General features: G+C 42.9%; 1 protein-coding gene across 2 annotated transcripts in view; it reads right to left on the bottom strand.

The window, feature by feature from the left end:
* Positions 1-27,857, bottom strand: part of EGFLAM (EGF like, fibronectin type III and laminin G domains) — a 197,702-nt gene that overhangs the window by 52,722 nt on the left and 117,123 nt on the right. For both annotated transcript variants that reach the window (XR_008685426.2, XM_055422153.2), the window contains exons 8-12: positions 7,226-7,341; positions 6,315-6,633; positions 5,538-5,638; positions 3,977-4,077; positions 1,626-1,770 (exon numbers count right to left, since the gene is read on the bottom strand). Coding sequence is in view for 1 of the 2 variants with exons in the window: in XM_055422153.2 (XP_055278128.2) it covers positions 1,626-1,770; positions 3,977-4,077; positions 5,538-5,638; positions 6,315-6,633; positions 7,226-7,341 (782 nt within the window). In the remaining variant the exon portion in view is untranslated. The remainder of the gene's footprint in view (positions 1-1,625; positions 1,771-3,976; positions 4,078-5,537; positions 5,639-6,314; positions 6,634-7,225; positions 7,342-27,857) is intronic.

Genomic DNA, 27,857 nt, shown 5'->3' with positions numbered 1-27,857 from the left:
TGGGATTCCTTTCTTAGTGAATCATTTGCATAGACTCATCAACTCAGGTCTGTTTTGGGGGAACCCTGACTTAAAACAGATCACTCTCTCTCAAGACAGTTTCTTAAAACACTCTACACTTGCAGTCTGACTTATACAACTTGCTTAGCAAATCCTGGTAGTAGAGAGGCAGATGTTACCCTGAGTATCCACAAAACTATATACCTTTTGTAATTAATTATTATATTCAATAAATCATATACTCTGAAGGCAATTATATCAGAGGATTAGAATCACTGTTGTGCATGCTCAGTCATGTCTCACTGACTGTGACCCCATGGACTATGGCCTGCCATGCTCCTCTGTCCATGGAACTTTCCAGGCAAGAATACTGGAGTGGGCTGCCATTTCCCACTCCAGGGGATCTTCCCAACTGTTAGAGCACTGCAAACTATATACACAGGCACCAGAATAGAATAGGATTATCACCTCCATTTTTCTAGATGCTATGCCTTTATTAATATAACCTATAACTTCTTTAGCATGTTGTTGTCATATGGCCCTTTTATTAACCTTCATTGAATTTCCTTGTTTTAAACCATATGATACTTATACATGTGTTACTTCTGTTGCAGTTTCTCCACCTTTTATTCAGGTTAGTATTTTGAACCCAAGTTCAAAGCTTCTTTATTTCTATCAAATTTAATTTTAACCACACGAGGCCCATTGTTCTGGCATTTGTTGGGTCTGCAGTACATTTATCCTCTCTTTCCCTTTCTTAGAAACATATGCATATCTGTATAATGATCTTCTTGGATTCACATCCACTACGTTTGTGTTCTTGTTTCTTTGGAACCACTGGGATCCAAATGATGAGGTTTATTTTTTCCTATTCTTTTTTTTTTTTTAGTAGCAAGTCATGACCCTTTATACAATCTGTCTTGTCAGCAAAGAATATGAAGAGCCTAGGAAGGAGAAAGCTACACACATATACACAAAGGCTTCCTTGCTACTTTTTTCCTCAGAGAATACAAACACCTGCCTGATTATAATTACAGACTTGGTTCCTTGGCAGGTTGCTAATCCAAACTGTTTATTCTAAACACAGTCCTAAAATTGCTCAGAGCATGACAAATATGTGAATACCTATGTGATTCGCTGAGTAGCCTAACAGTTAAATGTTTTACCACTTCCTATAATCATGGCCCCCAAAAAGGTGGATGAATGGATTATGCCTGCATATTGAACCAAGTGACCCTTTCGGGATGATTTTCTCAAGTCACGGGATTGCAACACCTCTGTTTTAAAAGCAAGCTTTGCGTTTGGCACTAATAATGGCTTCAATTCTTCCAATAGGAGCCTTCCTCCGCCTCTGGCTTTGATGTCCTTGTAGAAAAAGAACATGTCCTCGGGTACAAGGCCTCCTGCATGTCCCTGTGCACCCAGGGCCACAATGTCAGCATATTCAGTCCCCCTCCTCAGTAGGTGTGGGATGGGCATGAGCCCTGAAAGCCCACCTTCAATAGAAAAGCTGGCAGGGCTGGGTTGCCTGAGTATACCATGCAAAACAGTCCATCTGCCAGCTCTCTGCAGCGGGACCCACCCGGAGTGCTGGGCGGGAGGGTGGGAGTGAGGCATGCACTCACCTGGGACTGGCCTGTCACCGGGGTGCCATTGTTCAGCTGCAGCAGCCCATTCAGCCCATCTCTGTAGAGCGTAACGGTGTGCCAGCCCCCGAGTTTGATTTTGGTCTCACTTACAATGATGGCGACCCCAGTTCCACAGTTAAACCTGTGGGCGAAGAAAAGATAAGTCTTAGATCAAAGTGAAAGTGAAAGTCGCTCAGTCGTGTCCAACTCTTTGTGACCCCATGGACTACATAGTCCATGGAATTCTCCAGGCCAGAGTACTGGAGTGGGTAGCCGTTCCCTTCTCCAGGGGATCTTCCCAACCCAGGGATTGAACCCAGGTCTCCCACATTGCAGACGGATTCTTTACCAGCTGAGCTACCAGGGAAGTTCACTATTGTGTTCAGACTCAATGGACATCATTTCCAGGGCAGTAATAGCTTCGCTGAGAGCCAGTCTGTTCAGAGTTAGGCTTATGGGTATCAAGGGCTGTTTAAATCCACACACAGAAAAACTTCCTTAGACAGATGCCTCTTCCCTAGGATCACCTCAGTCTTGTCTTTAATCTGGCTGCAGGACCTTTCAACATGGGGAGCTCCTTTAACCCGACTTTCTCTATAACTCAGAGAATCCTGGGCAGCTAAGATCCTCTCTCTCCTTCTCAGAGATGGCTGGATTAAACATGGATTCAAAGTGAGGAGAATTAGAGCTTGAGTCACTCTGCGTCCGGGGATTTCTCTGGGGACTTCCCACAACTCCCAAATGACAGTCTCAGTGATATTAATAAAATGTTGAAAAAAAAAAACCCCAAAACGAGTCTTCACACTTATTTTGGCAAGCTGGGCAGCACTGCCATCTGTGTTCAGCTGGGCCTGGGTGCAGGTGTGGTTTCCATGGGAAGCTGCGGCTCAGAGCGGGTGTGGGTGGGGAACGAGCATTCTCAGACAGTTGCATTATTCTTGTTTTTTTTCCCCCAACCTCCGTATGTCCTGGGGTGCCCTCCGGTCACTACACCTGACATCTAGAATTCTGACCCCTTCCAGCCAAGTTCTAAGCAGCCACCACAGCACCTCCCCCTTGGGTCCTGAGGCTGTCAGAGGGGGACACTGGCCATGACACATAGTGTTGTCCTTTCCAGGATGTGCACTAATTGCAGCCCGCTTCTCACGGCCTCCCTTTGTCTCCTGATCCTCAACAGACAGGAATGGGTTGGAGAGGCATTGCAGAACTGGCTCACCTAGAGGGGGTGATCTCAGAATCACACAGTAGGAGTTGCAGAGACAGAGAGTGGCTACTAGCAAATAACCAGCAGGGCTAGCAGAGTCCTTCAGATCCTCCAAGCCTAGAGCCCACGAGGTTAGGGACCACTGCCCTGGATCCTACTAGCTGAACTCAATCTTGCATCAATCAATGCATTTAGCAAAGGATGCAGGGGGCAGGGGGCATTTTCTAACCCATGTGGAATGCTTCACAGACAGTCATCTCTTGTAACCAAAAGTAATTTTTGTGCTGAAATAATCAAAAAACAATAATGGTTGGTGTTTACTGAGTGCTTGCTATGGTTCAGGCACTGCTCTAAGTACTCTGATGTATTAATGCATTTCATCCTCACAGTAAAACCCTGGGAGGTAACACAGAGTTGGAGAGGTTAAGTCACTGGTTGAAAGTCAGGTCGCCAGGGTATGTTACCATAGGGATCTTGACCAGTAAGCCATGGAGAAACACTTGGCTGACCTCATCAAATAGTCCCACGTACACCTCTGTGAGGATGATTAAAACACTCGCACATCCACAGAATTCTGCCTCCAGAAAACCACACAGAAACCAAAGGTGGGTGGCTTCCAAGATGCACTGGGACACAAATGATCGGGGCAGAGGAGGTAAGTCAAACAGTCCATCACAGTCTGGAGGGAAGAGGAGGATACGGTCTGAGTCTCTAGGAACCTCCAGGAGGCTGTGGGCTCCTCTCTGGGCTCCGTGGCTGTCAGCTGAATCTACCACAGGGGACAAGGAGAAGGTCCCAGCCTTCTTCCCATCGCATCCACCAGAGCTCCGGGAAAGAAGGAACTTGACGGGCTTTGGCTCACTGCTGCATCCCCAGGCACTACCGCAGTGCCAGGCACACTGTGGGGACTCAGGAAAACATTTGCTGTTGAGTGAATGAATGATGACAAGGTTCCAGACTCAAATTTCAGAGTTTACCCTGCTATCTTGATACCCCAGTATTTAGTAGACTGGTCCAGGCTCCATAATACACACAGTTCCTTTATTTACACTGTAAATCAAGTATAGGTTTTGTTCACAGTACAGCAAGGAAAACATATTGTAGGGTAGTATTAAACATTCCAGGGGTTTTTGCCAGGAATTACCTGAACTGGAGCGAGCGCCGGATGACAGCCAGGGACATGAAATCCCCCCTCCCATGCTCATTCTCCCCGCAGTAGAGCAGTAAGCCGTCCTCTGCCTCTGCCTGTTATTATACAAACAAAGTCACACGAATAATGAGCATCTCCTCTTCCACAGAGGGCCACCCAGAAACACTCACGGACGTGAAACTCGAGCATCTCTACTGATGTCCTATTTACAAGCATGCAGACTCCAATTAATTCCCAGGCACGTAGTTCTAGTTCATTTTCAATGAAGAAGGGGCAGCGATACAAACAGTGTATGAGGAATTCAATTCAGCAGCGACGTGAGAGGAAGGCGGCCCCTTGTCTGACCCTCTCTTTGCTCTTCCTGGATCCCCCAGCAGAGCCTCAGGAAACCGTGTGCACAGAAACCGCGGTCCCACAGGGGCTGCTCTCATCCTCGTCAAATTCTATTCTCACCAAAGAGCATTCCAGTTTTTCCTTTTTTTCTTTTTACTTCCCTAGCAAATTTGCATCTTTCCTTGCATTAGGAGAACACAACAATATAAGCAGCCCATAGACTAGTTTGGTTTTCACCCATGCTGCCTGTCCTAGATGGGGACAAGTCTTCTTGTAGATTCTCAACACTCTGACCTTAAAGGGGACTTGTTTCCATATCTCCAAACCTATTCCGGTCATCTGAGATACCCAAAGGAATCCCTTTAAGCTGAAGGCACTGGGGCTGATTCACAGTGAAGAGCATCTGTTGGGCTGTCACCATGTGCCAGGGTTGCATATAGCTGTTTTTCTATCTGTGCAGGTGCAGTCGTAGCAAGGAAGGGCTTGTTGTTTGGGCTTCCATTAAAAGGGATTTGGGGATGAAGAATGCAATTATGCCTTCTGAAATCCTGGCTTGGTCATGATTATGAAAGTCAACTGAGAAAAAAAGTGCACAACCTAAGAGTTGAGAATTATGTTTTATTTGATGGACTTGAGGTCATTATGCCAAGGGAATAGTCTCTCAGAGCTATTAGGCTTAAAGTGTGAAAGTGTTAGTCACTCAGTTGGGTTCACCTCTCTGGGATCTCATGGACTGTAGCCCAACAGGCTCTTCTATCCATGGGATTCTCTAGGCAAGAGTACTAGAGTGGGCTGCCATTCCCTTCTCCAGGTGGTCTTCCCAACCCAAGGACTGAACCCTGGTCTCCCGCATTGCAGGTGGATTCTTTACCATTTGAGCTGCCAGGAAAGCCCTTTAAGTCCTCAGCAATTGGGCTCAAGTCCTCAGCAAATCTGCTGAATGAAATGTAATTGTCAACTTTTAGGTTGACATGCGTAATATGGCTGGAACCCAAACATTCTCCTTGGGAACTTTCAGACCAAACATTCCCATAGTTCAGTAACATACACAACCCACTCTCCCTTTGCTGCTGCCCCTGAGTGTGCAAATGTGCCCGTCATTCTCGCTGCGCTGTGATGGGTTTACTCTCTGTGTCCTCTCCCCTCTCCTTTTCCCTGTGATGCAGCACACTGCTGTGTTGAGGTGTCCAACGGGCACTCATAAAGGATTAATCCTTCTTACCCTAAATTCAAGAGTAATTTGAAATGCCTGGTAAGAGTTCTTCAAAGGTTCAAAGGTTACATAGGAATGACCAAAGAACTGAGGATACTGTATAACAATATCTGAAAAAAGGAAAAGACAAAAGAATACTGTTTGCTCACTTCTTCAAATGCAAGACATCAATACACAACACCATTGCTTGGATATCATTAAGTAAAAATCCCGATAGTCTGTTCAACCTAGCTTACCATCTTCATTTCTCTACTCTTTACCCCTGGGATTCTCATTCCTGGGGGCATTGAGCTTCTGAAGTTCTTAGGGGGAAATCAGATCTTTGGAGATTGTTATTTGCCACTCTAAAAAGAAATTAGTGGCTTTAAGGCCACTGACACCTACTTTCACATTGTACAATTGTGTAATATACATTGGCTCAACTAGTATCCTTCTTAACCTTAACAGATTTCTGCTGTATTTTTTAAAAGAGGTGTCACAAAAGTAAACCCACCCCCAAGGTGCCACTGGAATGATTTATGCATTGCTCCAAAAGGACTACATGTTTAGCATATATAGGAATAGGGCTGCTATTCAACTAGAAGCAATGGAAGACTCACATTTGCCCTGTATTGCTAACTAGCTAGTTTAATAACTAAAACATGGAAGAAAGGGCTTATCATAGGAAAAGGACAAGGAACCTTGTGTGGACTGCAAGGTCCACTGTGGATTGCTCTCTGGCTCCCTGAGAGGGAGGGTAGGGTCAACCTACCACCATGTTTCCCACCCACTCCCCCAAGCACCTACCTTCTGAGCAGCTCTCACCACCTTTGCCCAGATTGCAGTGGCATCGAGAGCCCCCCCAGGTGTAGTCATTGACACAAAAGCTGTCAGCAGAGCAAAGAGTTTCATCACAAGACATGTCAAAAAGCCTTGGCATCATAGCCACACCGTTCTTTCCTTTCCTGTCCACTGGAGCGGGCTGGGGAGCCACTGCAGTTGTGGGGAGAGATGCTGAGGTTGGGGGGACAAGCCTAGAAACAGTCACTGGGTTCGATCTAGGTGCCATCTTGGATTCCACAAAAAATTTCTTATTCCCTTCTTTGATAGCAGGAAGCGGTTTAACCTAAAGACAGAGAAGGAAAAGAAGTTCAGGATTAACATGGAGCACAGTAATGAGACTGCCTTATTTATGGTTGATGTCTAATACAGGAAACTACAGTTATTTTAATATTTCCCAAAACCTTGGGAGGTAGAGACGGCAAATAGTACTGACTCCAGTTTATGGATAAAGAACTTCAGGCTCAAGAATTTTAAGGACCTTCCCCTGTATTACTCAGAAAATCAGTGCTAAAACTGATATTACATGATTTATCTTTATTACAACATCATTAAGGCACATTACTTTTTCAAGGGATTGTTCATTTCTTTATCAATACTGACTATAAAATTTCACTTGCTTGGAATCTAAATATGCTTTTGCCAAATGGTGAAGTCAGCAAGCAGCGGCTGACTTTAGAACATCGGCATAGTTAGTATCTAGTTAATATTCATTTACAATCACCTGGAGACTAATAGTCAGAGGAAATAAATAAGTTTTAAAAGCAAATGAGCCAATTAAAGTAACTCTTAAGTAAGATGTTCGTGGTCCATTGACTAAACCGCTTTGTTCAGCAAGGAAACAAAAACACCCGGGTTTATAAAGCAGGACTTATTACCTCCTCAAAGGAAATATCCAAATCTAAGTCGTCTTCAAATGTGTCATCATCCTCGCCAGCCTCTGAGTCGGTTGCATAATGGGGTCCATAACGCCCACTTCCTGATTCCTCGGGACCTTCATAGAGAAAGCAGCACCCTGCAGTCAGCACCTGCCTTTGCTCCCTTTTCTATCCTAACATAGCCCATACACAGCTGTACTGAATGGATGGAGATACATCAGAAACACACAAGGAATTCAAAACAGAAGAGGAAGCAATACTGAGCAAAAAACATGAAAAACATTTAATCTCATAAGTAATCAAGGAAATGCCCATAAAAAGCAGAAAGAACTGCCATTTTATACCAACAAGACTGGCAAACACAAAAGTCAGATAATAAAAAATATTGCCAAGGGGATCTCCTTGGTGGCCCAGTGGTTAAGACTCTACACTCCCAATGCAAGGGGCACGGGTTCACCCCCTGGTTGGGGAACTAAGATCCTATATGCTGCACAGCAGGGCCTTAAAAAAAATGTATTGCTACCTTTAGAACATGAAATGTTTGCACCGTGTTTTATGTCCCTGGATATATTCCAGTGTCTCCTAGTTCACAGTCTATGGGAACTTGAACAGGATTTGTATCCTACTGTTGCGTGAAAATTGTATAAATCTTAATTGTTGAATTGGGACATAGTGCTTTTCAGGTCTACTATATCATTCTGCTTCTCTGTAATAGAAGAGAAGAATCTTCTATTACAGAGAAGTTAATAATAGAATGTACATGCATTCTGTTAATTTTTGAGACTTTGATATTGAAACTCCAACTAAAAACCTTAATTTATCTACTTAAAAAAAGTAATTGTAACATATAGTGCAACTATATGTAACCTTGTTCTGTATTTTTCAAGTCCCTTGTAAATGTGCTATCATATGTTCATAATTAAAAATTAAAACTATAAAATGTATTGCCAAGGATAGAATCAATGGAGACTCATACTCTGAAGTTAGATGTGTAAACTGGTATAGCCTCTTTGCAAAACACAGGGAAATACTTAATGAAGTAGAAAATGTTCATATCTTTTGACCCAGCAATCTCACTCCCACTTACAAAATATATAGAAAATCTTTCCCATGTGAACTAGGAGACATGGGCATAACACATTTGCAACATTGTAATTTATAATAGTAAAAAAGAACCCGTCAAATTTGCTGTTTATAATAACAGTAACACCCCAAATATCTATCAACAGAGAATGGATAAGTGAGTTAAAATTTATCTGTGGAGTGGAATACTACGTAAACGGGAAGATGAATGAACATTTAATTGAGGCATTAGTTGAGGCACTGAATGAACGCTTAGTTGAGGCGTTTAATGCATCAAAATGGTTTAATATCACATGATTTTATTCAAAAAAATGCAAGTTGACAAGGAACATACCAGTTTGATGCCACTTATATAAAAATCAGCAACAAGGAAATCTATATATTATTTAAGGATACATATACACATGCAGACTTCCCTTGTGGCTCAGATGATAAAGAATCTGCCTGCAATTCAGGAGACCCATGTCTGATCCTCGGGTTGGAAAGATCTCCTGGAGAAAGGAATGGCAACCCACTCCAGCATTCTTGCCTAGAGAATCCCATGGACAGAGGAGCCTGGCAGGCTATAGTGCATGGGACTGCAAAGAGTTGGACATGATTGAGCAACTAACACAAACATGCATGTGTGTTTTGGGTTAGGGTACAGGACCCACTGAGATACTAATATCTGCAGATGCTCAAGTTCTTTATATAAAATGCCAGAACACAATTTGCCCTCGGTATCTGCAGGTTCTGCATCCATGGATTTAACCGACCACAGATCAATATGGAAGACTCATAAAGTATGTAATTTAAACTTTTAAGTAAAGCAGGGGGCTTCCCTAGTGGTCCAGTGGTTAAGAATCCTCCTTGCAATACGGGGTGCGTGGGTTCAATCCCTGGTCAGGGAACTAAGACCCAACATGTGGTGGAGCAACTAAGCCCATGTGCCACAACTACTGAGCCTGTGAGCCACAATGAAAAAGATCCCACACGATGCCCTGAAGATCCTGGCTGCTGCAACTAAGACTCGATGCAGCCAAATAAATATTCTTTAAAAAAGAGAAGAAAAACAAGGCAATGATCAAAAATACCTGGGAAAGGTTAGAAGAGGACTATGGATGAGGTTGACATACAGGGTCTTTGAAAGTACTCTAAAATATTCTATTTCTTAAGGTAGGTGCTGGATACCCATGAGCATTTATATATTATACAAAAGCATAAACTAATACATGTATAAATATACTTTTGATGTATGACATATTTCATTAAAAGTTCTTTAAAATAAGAAAGAGACATTATACTACAGCAAACACATCCAGAAAAAAAAAGGGGTCCCATGTGACATCTTGGGTGTCAACTATTTCCATCCATAGGACAGGAAGATCTTTCAAAACTGAAAGATGGGCTGAGAAAAACTTGTAGGGGACAACACATCTTGGGGGATGGTCAGATTAACAGTTTTATTCAGCTGTCATCCAGAAAAATCTACTGATCTGAAAGTTCCGGCTTAGGCTAGACACAGGAAGCCCTACCCCCAGGTCTGAGAGTCTTTCAAAGTGCTGCTCCATAGCGCCTCCACATCCTCCTGGCGGCTTAGGGTAAGCACAGGTACCGGCTGCCTTCCTTAATTCAGACAAACCAGATACTGAACCTTATGGCTGTAACAACTCTGGCAACAGAAACTCACTTTTGTAGGTCACTGATGCTCATTAGTTATTGAATGATTGGTAAAAAGAAAGAAAAATAACATCAAAAACATAAATTGAACTTAAAGACAAATCTGCTTTCCGAATAAACTAAGCCAAACATCTTTCTCATAAAAGCAAACTCACCCTCCTCTAAGAAAAACAGCAAGCAGATTGACCACGAAACTGAAGGAAATGACAGAAAGGGAGTGTGGGAAGGCTGCTCAGTGGGCACACTGCTGACCAGACATCTTCTCCTGTCTTAGGAAGCGGAGCACGTGGTCAGCAGGTGATCCACAGACGGCAGGCAAGGTCCTCTTCTCAGGTATGAGGCATGTCTTGGTGGGGCTTTTCTCACCTCCTCCACGCCAATTTCCTAGTTTTATTTAAAGCAGCCCACTTGTCAGATGAAAAATCAAGCCTACTGGTGCCAGATTTATACCTAGATGCAAATTCTTTCAAGCTACCTGCATCCAGCCAGCACAGCTGAGGGCCAGATGTCTACACACAAACATCAGCACAGCTGATGCCCCTGGGGACAGCTCCCCTTCTCCTGTCTCTCTGCATCTTTGTGTCTTTCTAACCCTTTCCCTATCTTTCTTCTCACCCTCATCACTCTCGATTTTATCTTTGTCTCTTCTGTATTTTCAGAATTGGTGAATTTCATTAGAAAGAATTCAAATGGTAATAAAAGAGCTAATACAGCACATACACGGGGGAGATGGATTGTACCTTCAGTAGGTGGGTCTCTGTGCATCCTGGGTGTTCACTCTTGCCCCCTGTGCATTCTAGTCATTGTTACACAGATGCTATTCTCATGGATGTCAAGATTCTCTGCATGTCATCTCATAACGCTCTACCTGGAAAAACATTTTCAGACTCCCACTGCTTACAAAACAGATATCCTGGCTCTTTGGTCACGAATTCAAGAATCTCAATGATCACAAAATCAGGCTGATTATATACTTTGCAGCTGAAGATGGAGAAGCTCTATATAGTCAGCCAAAACAAGACCAGGAGTTGACTGGGACTCAGATCATGAACTCTTTGTAGCAAAATTCAAACTTAGATTGAAGAAAGTAGGGAAAACGACTAGGCCATTCCGGTATGACCTAAATCAAATTCCTTATGATTATACAGTGGAAATGACAAATAGATTCAGGAGATTAGATCTGATAAACAGAGAGCCTGAAGAACTATGGATGAAGGTTTGTAACCTTGTACAGGAGGAGATCAAAACCATCCCCAGGAAAAAGAAATGCAAAAAGGCAAAATGGTTGTTTGAAGACACCTTACAAATTGCTGAGAAAAGAAGAGAAGCAGAAGGCAAAGGAGAAAAGGAAAGATATGCCCATCTGAATGCACAGTTCCAAAGAATAACAAGGAGAAATAAGAAAGCCTTCTTAAGTGAACAATCCTGGAGAAGGAAATGGCAACTCACTCCAGTATTCTTCCCTGGAAATCCCATGGACAGAGGAGCCTGGCGAGCTACAGCCCATGGAGTTGCAAAAGAGTCGGACATGATTTGGGCACTAAATAAAGTGAACAATGCAAAGAAACTGAGGAAAACAATAGAGGAAAGACTAGAGATCACTTCAAGAAAATCAGAGATATCAAGGGAACACTTCATGCAAAGATGGGGACAATAAAGGACAGAAATACTATGGACCTAACAGAATCAGAAGATATTAAGAAGAAATGGCAAGAATACACAGAAGAACTATACAAAAAAAGGTCTTCATGACCCAGATAACCACGACAGTGTGATCACTCACCTAGGGCCAGACATCCTGGAGTGTGAAGTCAAGTGGGCCTTAGGAAGCATCATTACAAACAAACCTAGCAGAGGTGATGGAATTCCAGCTGAACTATTTCAAATCCTAAAAGATGATTCTGTTAAAGTTCTGCACTCAATATGCCAGCAAATATGAAAAACTCAGTAGTGGCCATAGGACTGGAAAAGTTTCGTTTCCACTCCAATGAAACCTTTGGAATTCCAAGGTTCAATTTCATCCCAAAGAAAGGCAATGCCAAAGAATGTTCAAACTACTACACAATTGCACACATTTTACATGCTAGCAAGGTCATACTCAAAATTTTCCAAGCTAGGCTTCAATAGTATGTGAACCAAGAACTTCCAGATGTTCAAGCTAGATTTAGAAAAGACAGAGGAACCAGATTGCCAACATCCACTGGATCATAGAGAAAGCAAGAGAATTCCAGGAAAACATCTACTTCTGCTTCACTGACTAAGTTAAAGCCTTGGACTATGTGGAATACAACAAACTGTGTAAAATTCTTAAAGAGATGGGAATACCAGACCACCTTACCTGCCTCCTGAGAAATCTGTATGCTTTTGTAAAGAAGCAATAGAACTGGATATGGAACAATGGACTGGTTCAAAATTGGGAAAGGAGTATGTCAAGGCTGCATATTGTCACCCTGCTTATTTAACTTATATGCAGAGTACACCATGCGAAATGCCAGGCTAGATGAAGCACAAGCTGGAATCAAGATTTCCAGGAGAAATATCAATAACCTTAGATAAACAGAAGACACCACCCTTATGGCAGAAAGTGAAGAGGAACTAAAGAGCCTCTTGATGAAGGTGAAAGAGAAGAGTGAAAATTCTGGCTTAAACCTTAACATTCAAAAAACTAAGATCATGGCATCCTGTTCCATCACTTCATGGCAAATAGATGGGGAAGCAATGGAAACAGTGACAGACTTTATTTTCTTGGTCTCCAAAATCACTGCAGATGGTGACTGCAGCCATGAAATTAAAAGATGCTTGCTTCTTGGAAGAAAAGCTATGACCAACCTAGATAGCATATTAAAAAGCAAAGACATTACTTTGCCAGCAAAGGTCCATCTAGTCAAAACTATGGTTTTTTCAGTAGTCATGTCTGGATGTGAGTGTTGGACCATAAAGAAGGCTGAGCACTGAAGATCTAATGCTTTTGAACTGTCGTGTTGGAGAAGACTCTTGAGAGTCCCTTGGATGGCAAGATCAAACCAGTCAATCCTAAAGGAAATCAACCCTGAATATTCACTGGAAGGACTGATGCTGAAGGTGAACCTCCAATACTTTGGCCACAGATGAGAAGAGCCGACCCATTAGAAAAGACCCTGAGGCAGGGAAAGATTGAAGGCAGGAGGAGAAAGGGCCAGCAGAGGATGGGATGGTTGGATGGCATCACCAGCTCAATGGACATGAGTTTGAGCAATCTCCGGAAGATGGTGAAGGACAGGGAAGCCTGGCGTGCTGCAGTCCATGGGGTCACAAAGAGTCAGACACGACTGAGCCACTGAACAACAACAAAGTTCAGTACTCCTCTTTCTCCTCCCTTATCCCATCACCATTGTTCACGGAAACCTACTGCCTCTCCATACAGACAGGTACATCATACATTCCTAAACTTTACAATTATCCTGAAGTCTAAGTCTGGTAGATTTCATTTTGCAGATAAGTAAATTGAAGTCAGGCAAGTTAAGAAGTTTGACTAAGATAAAAGACTGTCTTTTTAAAAGAATAAATACTTTTTCAGTTAGGTCTGACCTAACCGAAAGCCAGGTTTGTCTGGTCACTGTTTTCCCATTGCCTGTAAGAGAATAAAAAACTGTGGAGGAGTCTGGGGTTTATAAAATTAACATTTATTTATCATTTTTATTGTGCCAGGAGCTGTGCATATAGTCTTTCTATTATCCTTGCCAAATCCTGTGAAACTGGTATTATTACTAACATTTTACCATGTGGATATATCAACTGAGAAAGATTAAATAACTTTATCAAAGGCACACAGACAGTAAACAACTTTATCCTTAGTCTCTTTTTGATTACATTACACCACTTATGGGGCTTCCCTGATAGCTCAGTTGATAAAGAATCTGACTGCAATGCAGGAGACCTCGGTTCGATACCTGGGTCGGAAAGATACACTGGAGAAGGAATAGGCTACCCACTCCAGTGTTCTTGGGCTTCACTTGTGGCTTAGCTGGTAAAGTCTGCAATGTGGGAGACCTGGGTTCAATCCCTGGGTTGGGAAGATCCCCTGGAGAAGGGAACGGCTACCCACTCCAGTATTCTGGCCTGGAGAATTCCATGAACTACACGGTCCATGGGGTCGCAAAGAGTCAGACAGGACTGGGCAAATTTCATTTACATGCCACTTATGATCTGACTCCAAATTGTAGTTTGATTCTTTTTCCCCCTCTTCCAAAGTCTCAATGGCCAAACTGGTCTACCAGCTGTTTCGTGAACAAAACTTGTTTCCTTACCCTGAGACTTTGGTTAATGCTCTTGTCCACATCACCTAATTTCCCCTCTCCTGTATCATAATTTGTAGTTGACCTACCCTTCCAGTTGCATGCACTCTGTAGAGACAGAGCTGAATGTGTATCATCCAAAGATCAAAATCAAGCAATGTTTTAAAAAGAGAACATCAGCCTTTTCTGGGGGAAAAAATGGTGACTCCAGAAAAGATGGAACAGCCAAGTCCTATAGAACAATTCTTCCATCTTCTCGGTGGGGCTGTTCACCCACAGATATGTCTCTAATCCTGAGCTCAGAATAAGCATCCATAGTTTAATGAACTCAATAGATATCTAAAATGGTATTTACACTTTCTGGAATCCTTGTGTTTCTCAACTCAAATGTGAATGCCCTGAGGGCAGGAACTATATTTTAGATTTCTTGATATGCCACTCTATCCTCCATTTAACTAATGCTTCACACATTCACCAACGGTCAAGACCTCCACCAGGCATGGGAGACATTCACACCACAGCACGGCACTACAGTGGCGGTCTGTCTCTGCCCTGTCCTAGCCCACCTGGTCAATTCTGTTTAAGTGGCAGAATATTGGGGACAAATCCTTGTGTGGTGAGATGCTGACCCCAAATCCAAAAACATTCTTCCAAGACTGTCACCATTCCTGTCTCTTTCCCCAGCTCAGAACTAGATGTTTAGAGTTGGAAGACCATCGGGTCCAAAATTCTCATTTCATAAATGTGGAAACTCAGGCCACCAAAGAGTTGTGAACTTAATACAAGGTCATGCATCTCATGAGTGGAAAATTCAATACCAGAAGCAGGCCATACAACCCCTAATTCAACACCCAGAATACTCTAGCATACAAATGTCTCGACACCAAGTATACAAGGCACGTCAGCCAGATGGATATAGTGGAGCCAGGGATAGGGGTGAAGGTAAGTGAGTCCTCATCCTGCCCCTTAACTCATCCTAGGAAGAAAACGTGAAGGAAACTCTACCTTGAAGGAAAGGGCCATTGCCACCGCTGTGAAATGGTACCATGATGAGAACACAAATGACTCCAAATTCTCTGCTCATTTTGACAAGGTGGATGCTGATTGCAGACACGAAATTAAAAGACGCTTGCTCCTTGGAAGGAAAGTTATGACCAACCTAGATAGCATATTAAAAAGCAGAGACATTACTTTGCCAACAAAGGTCCGTCTAGTCAAGGCTATGGTTTTTCCCGTGGTCATGTATGGATGTGAGAGTTGGACTGTGAAGAAAGCTGATCGCCAAAGAATTGATGCTTTTGAACTGTGGTGTTGGAGAAGACTCTTGAGAGTCCCTTATACTGCAAGGAGATCCAACCAGTCCATTCTAAAGGAGATCAATCCTGGGTGTTCATTGGAAGGACTGATGCTAAAGCTGAAACTCCAATACTTTGGCCACCTCATGCGACAGGTTGACTCACTGGAAAAGACTCTGATGCTGGGAAAGGTTGGGGGCGGGAGGAGAAGGGGACGACAGAATGAGATGGCTGGATGGCATCACCGACTGGATGGACATGAATTTGAGTGAACTCCGGGAGTTGGTGATGGACAGGGAGGCCTGGCGCGCTGTGATTCATGGGGTCGCAAAGAGTCGGACATGACTGAGCTACTGAACTGAACTGAACTGTTCAACGAATAAGATTACTTAGTCCCTATAATCATTGCTTCTGTTTGACACTATATGTAACATATCTCTTTGAAGCCAGAGGTTACTGCTCAGTTTGGGGAAACAAAGGGTGTGAGATAAGAGTGGGATGAGAATGTGGAATTACAAAGTCTTAGAGTCAAAGACATCTTAACTTCTGTAGAAAGACCTTGGAGATTGGCAAGCACAACAAGTCAGTTTCACAGAGCAGTAAGCTGAGGCTCAGAGAGACCACGTGACTTGCCCAGAGAGACAGCTCATCAGTGACAGAGCTGATCTACAATTCTGGACTCTTGATCCTGCACTCCAGTATGTGTTGCAACGTTTTTGTCCCTCACAATCATCACCACTTCCCATTTTTAATAGGAAAGAAACGAGCAGAGAGAGGATGAGACAAAGTACAGCATGAATACAGCTGGAATGAAGATCCCCACTCTTGTTTTCTAATGACCCCACCACCTCAGATCTCAAATCCACTGCTTCTCTGAAGATTTTGCCAACGCTGTTTCTATGTGAGCACAGAACATACAGTCCAAGCCGGTGATAAGCATTCTCCCGATAGCCTGGGGTTATTGTAATTAAAGTGCATAACTTATCTCTCTCCACTTGGCACTTTGTTAATTAGGAAAAGAGAACATTAAAAAAAAGAGCCATTTATTTAGAACGAGAATAGTCAAACCATTGACTGAATACAAAACAAGTTCAAGAGGTTAATGCCATGAGGAAAATTGATAAACAAAAGACAAATTTCTATATTAAGGGATGACTTATTTTTAAAAACCTATGTGCTTGTTTTTATAGAGGTTATACAGGTTTTCTCTGATGTAGCAACATGATATAGTTGGAAATACCCTAGTCATGAAAACCAATAATTGGGAAAGAGACTGACATAAGTGACCGTGTGACCTTGAATGAGTCATTTAATCTCCTTGGGTCTCATGTTTTCTAATAAAATAAAGAATGGAATTGGATTTGATGACCTGTTGGCACTAACATTCTATGACCCTAAAGTTTACACTTTTGATTTAGACATATTACGGGCATCTGTTACTCCAAGAAAGTTTGAAAAAGAAACAACTAGGGAATTTCACTTATGTGGATAAAAAAGAAAAAAGGAGTTAGTTCAGCACAGAAGTTACACACCTTGGGGATTGTAACTTTTCTCAATATTACAAGCCTCCTAGATGATGTGAGCTATCATTTATCAGAGTTCATCTTCATTCATAAGAACCAGATTGTATTTGGGACCCTTTTCTTAACCACTCTTATGAAGGAGGAGAAAGGAACACTCATTCTCCACTCCTGAAGCTGCAGTCATGAGAAGAGTTTCCTGAATACTGTTGGATGCTTGGCCAAACTTTCACCTCCCTACAGATGTAGAGACAGATGCTCAGTAGCATTTGGTCCATACTTCCGAATATAGTGAAGCTAATCTATCAAAGGACCTGGGAGGCGGGGAGGAACTGGGGGCAGATGCGTTACCCCCACCTTCCCTCTCCGCCTCGACAAGCGGAAAGCAGTGACCTGGGCAGATATTAAAACTGACCTCTCTGCAAGCCCAAACTTTCCCTCAGGTGGGTTTCATAGGTTGAATTGGGCAAAAGTGAGCTTGTGCCTTAAGAGTAAACAATTTTCTCTGATCCAGCCTTTATCATAATTATGGAAGATATTCCATTCTGTATCTTCTGAGTTTATTTCTTATTTCTCAACTGGTTCAGAAAATGGACAAAGAGAGGAAGTGTGAATCACTGAGCATCCTCAAAACCCCAACATCAGCCTTGGCGACATAGGGACTCAGAGGGTCTGCAAGAATGCTGAATGGTTTCCTTCACTCCTCCCTGTCCCACAAACAATCTTCTGGTTCTTTCCTTTCCACCTAAATGAAAGTAATCCCTGGGTACAATTCTATGGTGGTAGGGATGGGGTGGTTGGGAGACAGTGGCTCTAAAGAACCAGCCATAGGCACATATGTTTGTTCTTTTCCATTCATCATGCTTCATGAAACTCTTATTTGACTACAGCCCAAGAATGGCATGCCAGGCATCAGATGACCACGAGAGCCCTCACCTCAAAGCTTCCCCGACTCCTTTATCTTTATGCCGGCACACACAGAGGAGGTGCCCATTGCATTACCCCTGTGGAGAGCTGTCTTTTGAAGAACATAAACCAGTCAACCAAGGACAACCCACTGTATCCTTCTCCCCTGGAGTCTCCCTTTCTAAAGATAATGGGGCTGTGGAAAGCTAAGCAGATGGCCAGAAACCAAGGTATTAGGTACCTGCTTCTCTACTACCTGCTGATGGCAGAGATACATAGGCAAAGCATGATGCGCGAGGTGGCTGTGAACACAGCAGTATAACCTCAGGCCATGTTTTCATCATGGTGTGCTGAAAATTTCAAGTGTGGAACCTTTGTGACTTCAGAGAATAATGAATACTAATTTACTGACCACATTCTGTGGGGCTACTCAGGACCTGAGGTGGAGTGGGCAGTGTACAATTTAGATAGGCAAGCAATAGTGTCTGGCAGGGATACATATACAGCAGGCTCGTTATCATTTAAATAAGAGAGTGAGAGAATGACTGAATGTTTTCTGTAAGAGCCAGATCTTCTTGCAGAGTGCTCTGCACATGATAAATGTGAAGTAAAATGTCTGTTGAAAGACCAGCTTTAATCTGGTATGTGGCAATGTTCTAAGTGTCTAATCATTCGCTTTCACTGGGAGTTTAGCAGTAATTCTCAACTGACTATTAGTAACAGAAGACCATCGTCCATAGCATTGGGAGGATAACAGAGCTTAAAAAGTGAGAACTCTTCTCTTTCTGCAAGATGTATATCAAGTGTTTTGGCTTCCCTGGTGGCTCAAACAGCAAAGAATCTGCCTCCAATGTGGGAGACTGGGGTTTGATCCCTGGGTCGGGAAGATCCTTTGGAGAAGGAAGTGAAAACCCACTCCAGTATTCTTGCCTGGGAAATCCTATGGACAGAGGAGCCTGGAGGGCTATACAGTTTGTGGGGTCACAAAGAGTCAGATATGACTGAGTGGCTAACAATTTCACTTTCATCAAGTGTTTATCTGATTTTGTTATTCTATAATACTACTAGCAATTTGTCCTAAGAAAATAGATGTATAAAAACATTCATTATCATTAAAACATTATTTTAACAAGTTTAATGGCATGTTCTATGTTCATGGGGTGAATTTATACTTGGACATATGGAGTCCTTGGTGCTCTTCCCATGAGTGGTGGGACTGGAAGCAGATTGGAGTGAGCTGAGTTAATGGAAGGCTGGAAAAAAGTAGTAACAGTAAATGTAGATGCTTCAATAACTCTAGTCTGAAGGAATGCAGAGAAATGAGACAGTAGGTGGAGGGGCTGAGGGGTTCAGGAAGTCTTTTCTGTGAGTATGGAATACATGTTTGCATGCTGATGGGAATGATCTAGAAAAGCAGAGAGTGAAAAATGGATTGTGTGGGAGAGACTGGGGTGGGGAGATGGGGTGGGGTGCAGGTAGCAATCTCCAATTGGCTTAGCATCAGACAGGGCTTGGTTCAGATCTTGCAATTAGAATCAGGAGGCAGAAGAGGGAGACTGAGATGAGTCATGCAAAAAATTTTTTTTCTCATTATAAAACCACGATTCAAACCACTATTATAGTCAGTTCAGTTCAGTCGTTCAGTTGTGTCTGACTCTTTGCGACCCCATGAACCGCAGCACGCCAGGCCTCCCTGTCCATCACCAGCTCCCAGAGTTTACCCAAACTCGTGTCCATTGAGTTGGTGATGCCATCCAACCATCTCATCCTCTGTCATCCCCTTCTCCTCCTGCCCTCAATCTTTCTCAGCATCAGGGTCTTTTCAATTTAGTCAGCTCTTCACATGCGGTGGCCAAAGTATTGGAGTTTCGGCTTCAGCATCAGTCCTTCCAAAGAACACTCAGGACTGATCTCCTTTAGGATAGACTGGTTGGATCTCCTTGCAGTCCAAGGGACTCTCAAGAGTCTTCACCAATACTGCAGTTCAAAAGCATCAATTCTGTGCTCAGCTTTCTTTATAGTCCAACTCTCACATCCATACATGACTACTGGACATTGGTTGACAAAGTAATGTCTCTGCTTTTTAATATATTGTCTGCTGCTGCTGCTGCTGCTAAATCACTTCAGTTGTGTCCGACTCTGTGTGACCCCATAGACGGCAGCCCACCAGGTTCCCCCATCCCTGGGATTCTCCAGGCAAGAACACTGGAGTGGGTTGCCATTTTTGTCTAGGTTGGTCATAACTTTCCTTCCAAGTAGTAAGAGTCTTTTAATTTCATGGCTGCACTGATTTTGGAGCCCAGAAAAATAGTCTGCCACTGCTTCCACTGTTTCCCCATCTATTTGCCATGAAGTGATGGGACAGGATGCCATGATCTTAGTTTTCTGAATGTTGAGTTTTAAGCCAACTTTTTCACTCTCCTCTTTCACTTTCATCAAGAGGCTCTTTAGTTCCTCTTCACTTTCTGCCATAAGGGTGGTGTCATCTGCATATCTGAGGCTATTGATATTTCTCCCAGCAATCTTGATTTCAGCTTGTGCTTCATCCAGCCCAGGGTTCCTCATGATGTACTCTGTATGTAAGTTAAATAAGTAGGATGACAATATATAGCCTTGAAGTACTCCTTTTCCTATTATAGTCAGTATTCATTACAATTGCTCAATATTCCTTATATAATGATTCCTTTGGTAATTTCTTCCTGCATTTGTATCCAGAAAAAAAAAACATTATTTTCACTGGAATATTGGTTTGCATCGTTTGGTCACACATGGAGAGTTCTTTCAGAACTTGGTTTCTTTCTCATCTTTGCTAATAGGAAATTGAGAGTTTAGTGACATCCAGGACTTAACTATCTCATCTCATAACAATTGTGTCACCTATTTGGTTTCTGATCATAGTATTTCTTTTTAATTAATATGTATGAGTGTGTGTGTGTATAAATTTTCTCAAACAACTTTGTACATAAGTGAAATAGAAATGATTTAAAAATACTTTTGCCGTCCACTTCACACCTGTGACTCGTTTGTTTTGCAAATAAAAGTTTGTACCTCTTCTTCACTTTTCTTACTCACTTCTTTCCTCCCCACCCACCCCCTCCCCTCTGACAGTCACCTGTGTGTTCTTTTTGTCTACATCTCTGTTTCTGCTTTGTGATGTCTGTCCATTTGTTTCTGCTTTTTAGAGTCCACATATAAATGAGATCATACAGTATCCATCTTCCCCTGCCTTACTTATTTCACTTCACAGAATACCCTCTAAGTCACGTAACAGCTTTCTACAGAGACATATCATAACTGGTGTTCATTTTGAAATGTATAGAAATCACTATGTTGGGAATCACATCAGGAACAAACGTAGTGTCGTGAGTCAATTCTACTTCCAAAGCAAAGAAAAACAAACTCACAGAAAAAGGCGTCAGATTTGTGGTTACGAGAGATGGGGACTGCAGGAGGGAAAACTAGATGAAGGCAGTAAAGAGGTACAAACTTCCAGTTAAAGCATAAATAAGGACCAGGGATATAATGTAAGCATCATAAATATAATAAACAATCTATTTATTATATATGAAAGCTGTTCAGAGAGTAAATCATGAGTTCTCATCACAAGAAAAACTTGTTCTATTTCTTTAAATTTTGCACCTATATGAGAGGACGGATGTTCACTAAACTTACTGTGATAATCTTTTCATGAGGTATTTGTGGTAAATCATTCTGCTGTACACCTTCCACTTTTACAGTGTGGTATGTCAATTAGATCTCAATGAAACTGGAAGGAAAAGCACATGAAAAATACATTCAACCATCTTGAGCAAACGCACATCCCCAAAGCGTGCATGGCCCCAGAAGACAGCCGCATTGTGGAAGAGTTGGTGATAACTGAGCCAGGGAGGGCCCATTAGTGTCCTATCATGATGAAAACAACTCCTGCTTGTAAATATTGTCGTAAAAGCCAGTCTTAAATCAGGGAAGGGAGGCTGGTTTTGGCCATCAATCCAACCCCCAATCCTGCCCAACAATTCATTGCAAACTCCATAGAGAGTCTGTGGCAGGAGCAAGCCAGTCTCTCTCTGAGACATGAGATTAAATGTGCCCAAGAAAGATTTTCAAAATGAATGGAAACAAGAGTCATCTGGTCTGGTTTTCAAATAGATATTGTGGCATATTGATTAAATCAAGACACAGAGAATAGAGGAGGAACCAGGGGTGCCACTGAGGGTCTCCAAGCATTGAAGCCTCACAAGCCTTTCTCCACCAGAAAGAAAATCATGACATACCAACACCGAGAATTCACTGTCTAAATGGAATTATCCAGTGGACTCACCACGGGTCGCTTTCTAAGGGAAGAATTTCTGCAGGGATTTGAAACCTACACCCTGAGAAAATATCATCTAGAATCTGCTGAGCAAGGGAATAAGAGAAAGGGACAGAGCAAGCTTCCCTCCTAGCTCAGTTGGTAAATCATCTGCCTGCAATGCAAGAGACCCGGGTTCAATTCCTGGGTCAGGAGGATCCCCTGGAGAAGGAAATGGCAACCCACTCCAGTATTCTTGCCTGGAGAATCCCATGGACAGAGGAGCCCGGCAGGCTACAGTCCACGGAATCCCAAGAGTCAGACACGACTTAGCGACTAAACCACCACTGAGCAGGCAGACTCCTGGGGACGGTGAGCGGAGCTAGGACCCATCGGCCAGGGTAGAGGCTTCATGCTATGAGGCCAAGGACAACAAGGTAGAGAGGCTGGTGGGGCTAGACCATGGAAGATGTTGGATGTTGGGCTAAGGGGTGTGGCCTTGATACTGTAAACAGTGAGGATCAGGAGAGTAACAGCCAATGGAGACGCTTTTACATTAGCCCCAGGTGGCTCAGTGGTAAAGAACCCGCTTGCAATGCAGAAGACGCCAGAGACTCGAGTTAGGTCCCTGGGTCAGGAAGATCCCCTGGAAGAGGAAATGGCAACCCACTCCAGTATTCTTGCCTGGAGAAACATATGGGCAGAGGAGTCTGGAGGGCTACAGTCCACGGGGTGGCAAAGAGTCGGTCATGCCTGAGCACACACGTACTAACAGAGTGCAGGGGATTTCTACTTTTTCACTCTCTGCCCCTCTGTCTCTTGGGCTCCTGCACCCCTGAAGATCTCCCTCATCACTCAAGCCAGAAATCCTTTTGCTTGTATTCTCCTGTTTCCCATCCTCTTTGGAGAAGTCCCACTCAACTCTTCCCAGCCATGCCCAACAACACATCACCGTGGAATCTTTGCCAACCCACCTCCCAGCTCCCAGCTCCACAAAACAAATACTCCCCTCCCCATGCGGCAGAGCCCCTCTGAATGCTGCCCGCTATGTGTCTGTTCCCTGGACTGGGTTCTGAACCTTGGAAGGGAAGGCTTGGCTCAACTCTCTTTGACAAGGATGTGGCAAAAATATTTGTGGAATTAAGGGCTGATCCTTTTTGGTGACTTCGATAGAGAATCCACCCTCACTCTGTGCCTTAAAGAGCTGATACGTCGTTTATATGAAACTGTATTCAATTTCCTTATATATCTGATTCAGTATTATTCAAGCTGCACATTTTAAACCCATTAGCAGAGAGTAAAAATAACTCACTGGGACCTGACCACAGTTTTCAAAAACGGAACCAAATGAAACACATAAAGCTCTGATTTTAGCATCCGTGAGTACTGCTCTGTGAGGCGTTTGCACGCGCACACACGTATTTTGAGATATATTTGTGTGCTCTGGGCTGCTGTGAGAATTGTATATTCTTACTGTGGGCTGCCATCCAAAAAAGTTTGGGAAAAATTCTTCACTCAAGTTGCTTTTCTGAACGTCAGTTAATTTTCCAGCCTGATTGCCATTTTATTTTGAGCAAGGCTTAGATTTTCTCATTTTATTTTCGACTTGTAATAGGATTTCTCAGCCTCAGCACCACTGACAGTTTGGGCTGAATCACTTTCTGGTGTGTGCGTGTGTTTTGAGGGTGAGTTTCTGTGCATTGTAGGGTGTTTAGCAGCATCCCCAGCCTCTCTCTCTAAGGGGCCAGTAGCACCTTTACCCAGCTGAGACAGTCAAAAATGTCTCCAGAGTCTGCCTAGTGCCCCATAAGGGACCAAATCTCCCTTAGTTGAGAAGCATGGCCTATGGTGCCCAAAATTAAGCTGAGCGTTCAGGCAGATTTAAGAAATGCATGAGAAAGATCTGAAACAAAGATCCTGCAGGGGCCTATTGCAACAGAAGATCTGGAAACACTGATCCCCAAAGATTCTTAATCTCCATCAGGTTTTCAATCAGGTCCCTCGAGATCACTGTCTGACTGCACACAATGCTATCAGTCTAAGCGCAGGGTTTTCACGAGGCGGGTGTGCAGCAGGACTCAGTACATGTTCATAATCAGAAGGTGCTCTTGGAAGCACCAAGAGAAGAGAAGGAATCCTAGAACTTCCGGCTGAAAGACATAAAGTCTTGCAATAGAGGAAGCGTCTCAGGAAACTCACGTGGAAGGTCCCCACTTGGGATCATGGAAACAAAAGTCCCTCAGTTCTAAAAAGGAGCTACAAATCCCCAGGAGATGGGTGAGAAACGAAGCGTCAGATGGTAAGAAGTGACACTGCTCTTACATGGAAAGGCCCGATCATGCATGCAAGAGGGGTCTCCACACAGAGGGGAGGGAGGGAAATGCCAGGAGCGCCGGACAGAAAGTGCCGTGAATCTGACACTCGCGGCAACTAACAGTGACCTAGAACTAGTCATATGATCTGGTGATAGTTTCTTATCAGAAAATGGAAGTGGAAGCTTGGCTGGGTCCTTAAACAACCTGTGGGTCCCCAAATCCCACAATTTGGGTTTGATTCTCTTTTCTTTCTCCTTCAAACAATATACTGTCTCTCTATTCATCTCCCTTCCTCTCTGCTGATTTCCACACACTGTAGCCAGTGATCCCGTTTTAAAGGTAGATCAGACCAACCATTCTGTTGCTCAAAACACTTTAAGATCTTTGCATCTAACTTAGAATAAAACCCTAAGTCCTCACCAGAACAAAACAGGACATGATCTGACTGTGGCCTCTGACTACCTTTCTGACCTCACTTCCCTATCATTCGTCTCACTTACTATATTCCTTATTGCTTGGAGAACATCTCAAGCCTGCTCTCACCCCAGGACCTTTGCACATGCTGCTCCTTCCACAAGGAAGGGCTCTGCTCAAATCTCTCTTGAAGAGAAGACTTCCTTGGTTGCCTATCCCTAACAGTATCTCCTGAACCCTCCATGCCCTCTCAGCCCCTCTCTTTTCCTCTTAATGCATAACATTAAAGATATATTATTCATGCGGTGGTGGTGGCTTAGTCACTAAATCATGTCCGACACTTGCGACCCCATATACTGTAGCCTGCCAGCCTCCTTTGTCCATGGGATTCTCCAAGCAAGAATACTGGAATGGGTTGCCACTTCCTTCTCCAGTGGATCTCCCCAACTCAGGGATCGAACCCAGGTCTCCTGCATTGCAGGCAGTTTCTTTACCAACTGAGCTACAAAGGAAGCCCATTATTCATGTGGGCTGATATAATAATTATTTACTTCATTCTCTACTTCCTTACAGGGACTGATTCTCCCACATATAAGATCCAGTATCCTACTTACTGCTAAGACCTAATACACATTTTTAAAAAATGAATTGCAAATGAATGTTTAAGCAAGAGACATAATCACTGTAGGCTCAGAAACTAAATTCTTTACTTTCTTGAACATCACCAAAACAGTCTCCAGATTAATGTAGGGAATGACCAATGGTGAGGTCTGATGTGAAAACAATCAAGAAAAATCTGACTTAATTTCCAGTTGTTTGTAGTTTTTCTTATCTCGCACTCTTCCATTTTTCATTGTTTTAATTCTCTCTGAATTTCACAGCCCTTTATTTCATTTTATTTTAGAGATAAACTTATTGAATCAGTCCTTTTTATCATTAGGGCTTGGCATTGATTATAAGTAAAATATTATCAAAGTCTCAGATTACAGGAGACTTCACTTTCTGCTTGTAGACTTTTCTTTCCATTACTGTTAAAAGCTAAAATTAGCTGCCTTCTCTCATTTCAGTGGAACTAGTTAACCATGGAAGAAGTCAATCATCTGAAGCAACTTAGGGAACATCTCTGTTTCGTCTTCATCTCAATCACCTCAAGAGACTTCAAACCGATGATGCTAGAGGGCTCTCAGGCTCTGAAAGTCTGTGAACTATCGCCATCTGCTGGGTGACTTTTGAACTACTACCACCTGGGGATCAGTCTTCACTCATCCTCCTGAGAAGCAATTGTTGGTCATTCCCTAATGTTTGTGATCCTCAGAATCTACGGGTTTTTGGAATCCCTTCATAACCATGGGATCAAAATTAATGTTTGGAAAAACATTTCACTGGGCCATAATGGACATACACTTACATTTGGAAATATGGTAGATAGCATGGTTAGATTTATGGTTAGATTTAGTTGGCAACACTAACGACCCTCCATGCAAGTGGGAAGGAGGAGCTGTAATCACCAAAACCTCTCCTATGAGACCTGAACTTCAAAAATAGTTACATCCTCATAGCAGGTGATTTTTGTTAAGATTTTTGTCCCCAAATTGTGTATGAACACCATGCTTTAATATGGATGGTGGTGGTTTGGTCACTAAGTCGAATCCAACTCTTGCGACCCCATGGACTGTAGTCCCCCAGAGTCGTCTGTCCATGGGATTCTCCAGACAAGAATCCTGGAGTGGGTTGCCATCTCCTTCTCCAGGTCTTCCCAACCCAGGAATCGAACCCCAGTCTCCTATATTGCTGGCAGTTTCTTTACCGACTGAGCTACAAGGGAAGCCCCATGGATACTATGTATCAAAAAAATCTATTAATAACAGTTAGAATAGCAGGAAGAAAGTTGGACTTCAAATGCCATCCATATTATGAACTGACTGCACACATTGGTCTCTCCATTGATAAACATAGGGAGAGATAACCACCAGTCCTGACCTACCCTCCTTCATAGAGATATCCAAGGGGTAGCAAACTTGGACAAGCCAAAAGTTAAGTAAGAGAACCATCAAGTGGCCCAGTTTTATATATTTTAGTGAAGCAATGCAAAAAGTCCATCAATAAGGAATGAATTAAATAAATGTGGTAGAGTTTTACAGTAATATACACTGTGGTCACTAAAATTAATGATGTAGATCTATACTTATTTATATTTAAAGATGTATCCAGTACTTGGGGGCTTTCCTGGTGGCTTAGATGGTAAAGAATCTGCCTGCAGTGCAGTGCAGAGGCCATCTACCTCTAACTTCCTGGGTTAAGAAGACTCCCTGGAGAAGAGAATGGCAATCCACTTCAGTATTTCTGCCTGGAGAATTCCGTGGACAGAGAAGTCTGGTAGGTACAGCCCACAGGGTTGCAAAGAGTCAGACATGACTGAACGACTAACACTTTCACAGTAGTTTGTTGCCCTTTCCTGTGTAACAGAATAATTTTTTGTTATACAGTATACACACTGTGATCTCATGTTGGTTTTTTTAAAATTCTGGATGATTATGGACCAAAATGTTAATAATGGTTATGGATGCGAAGATTAGAGAACATTTTCATCTTGACTTTTCACTTTTCCACATATTGCTCATATATTTTTCTAATCGTAAGTATGGATTACTTTTATTATTTAGAGACAATTAAAAAAGCTATTTTGCTTTGGGATTACTGCAATGGTCTCCTTAATGATCTCGCTGCTTTTATCCTTGGCAATCTAGAGTCCTTTCTTGTATATGAGAGCTATTTTGTTGAAACCTAAGTAAGGTCTTTTTGCCCCTCTGGTCAAGTCCATTCTGCCCTCCATCCAAGTCTTCCCATCTCTTTCCAAGAAAACTCAAAGTCCAAT

This window comes from Moschus berezovskii, chromosome 18, assembly GCF_049115385.1.
Source record: "Moschus berezovskii isolate FMDL1 chromosome 18, NW_MosBer_1.0, whole genome shotgun sequence".
In the NCBI taxonomy this organism is placed as follows: Eukaryota; Metazoa; Chordata; class Mammalia; order Artiodactyla; family Moschidae; genus Moschus; species Moschus berezovskii.
Note: the sequence above shows the minus strand (reverse complement) of the source record. Positions and strands in the feature narration are given on the sequence as shown.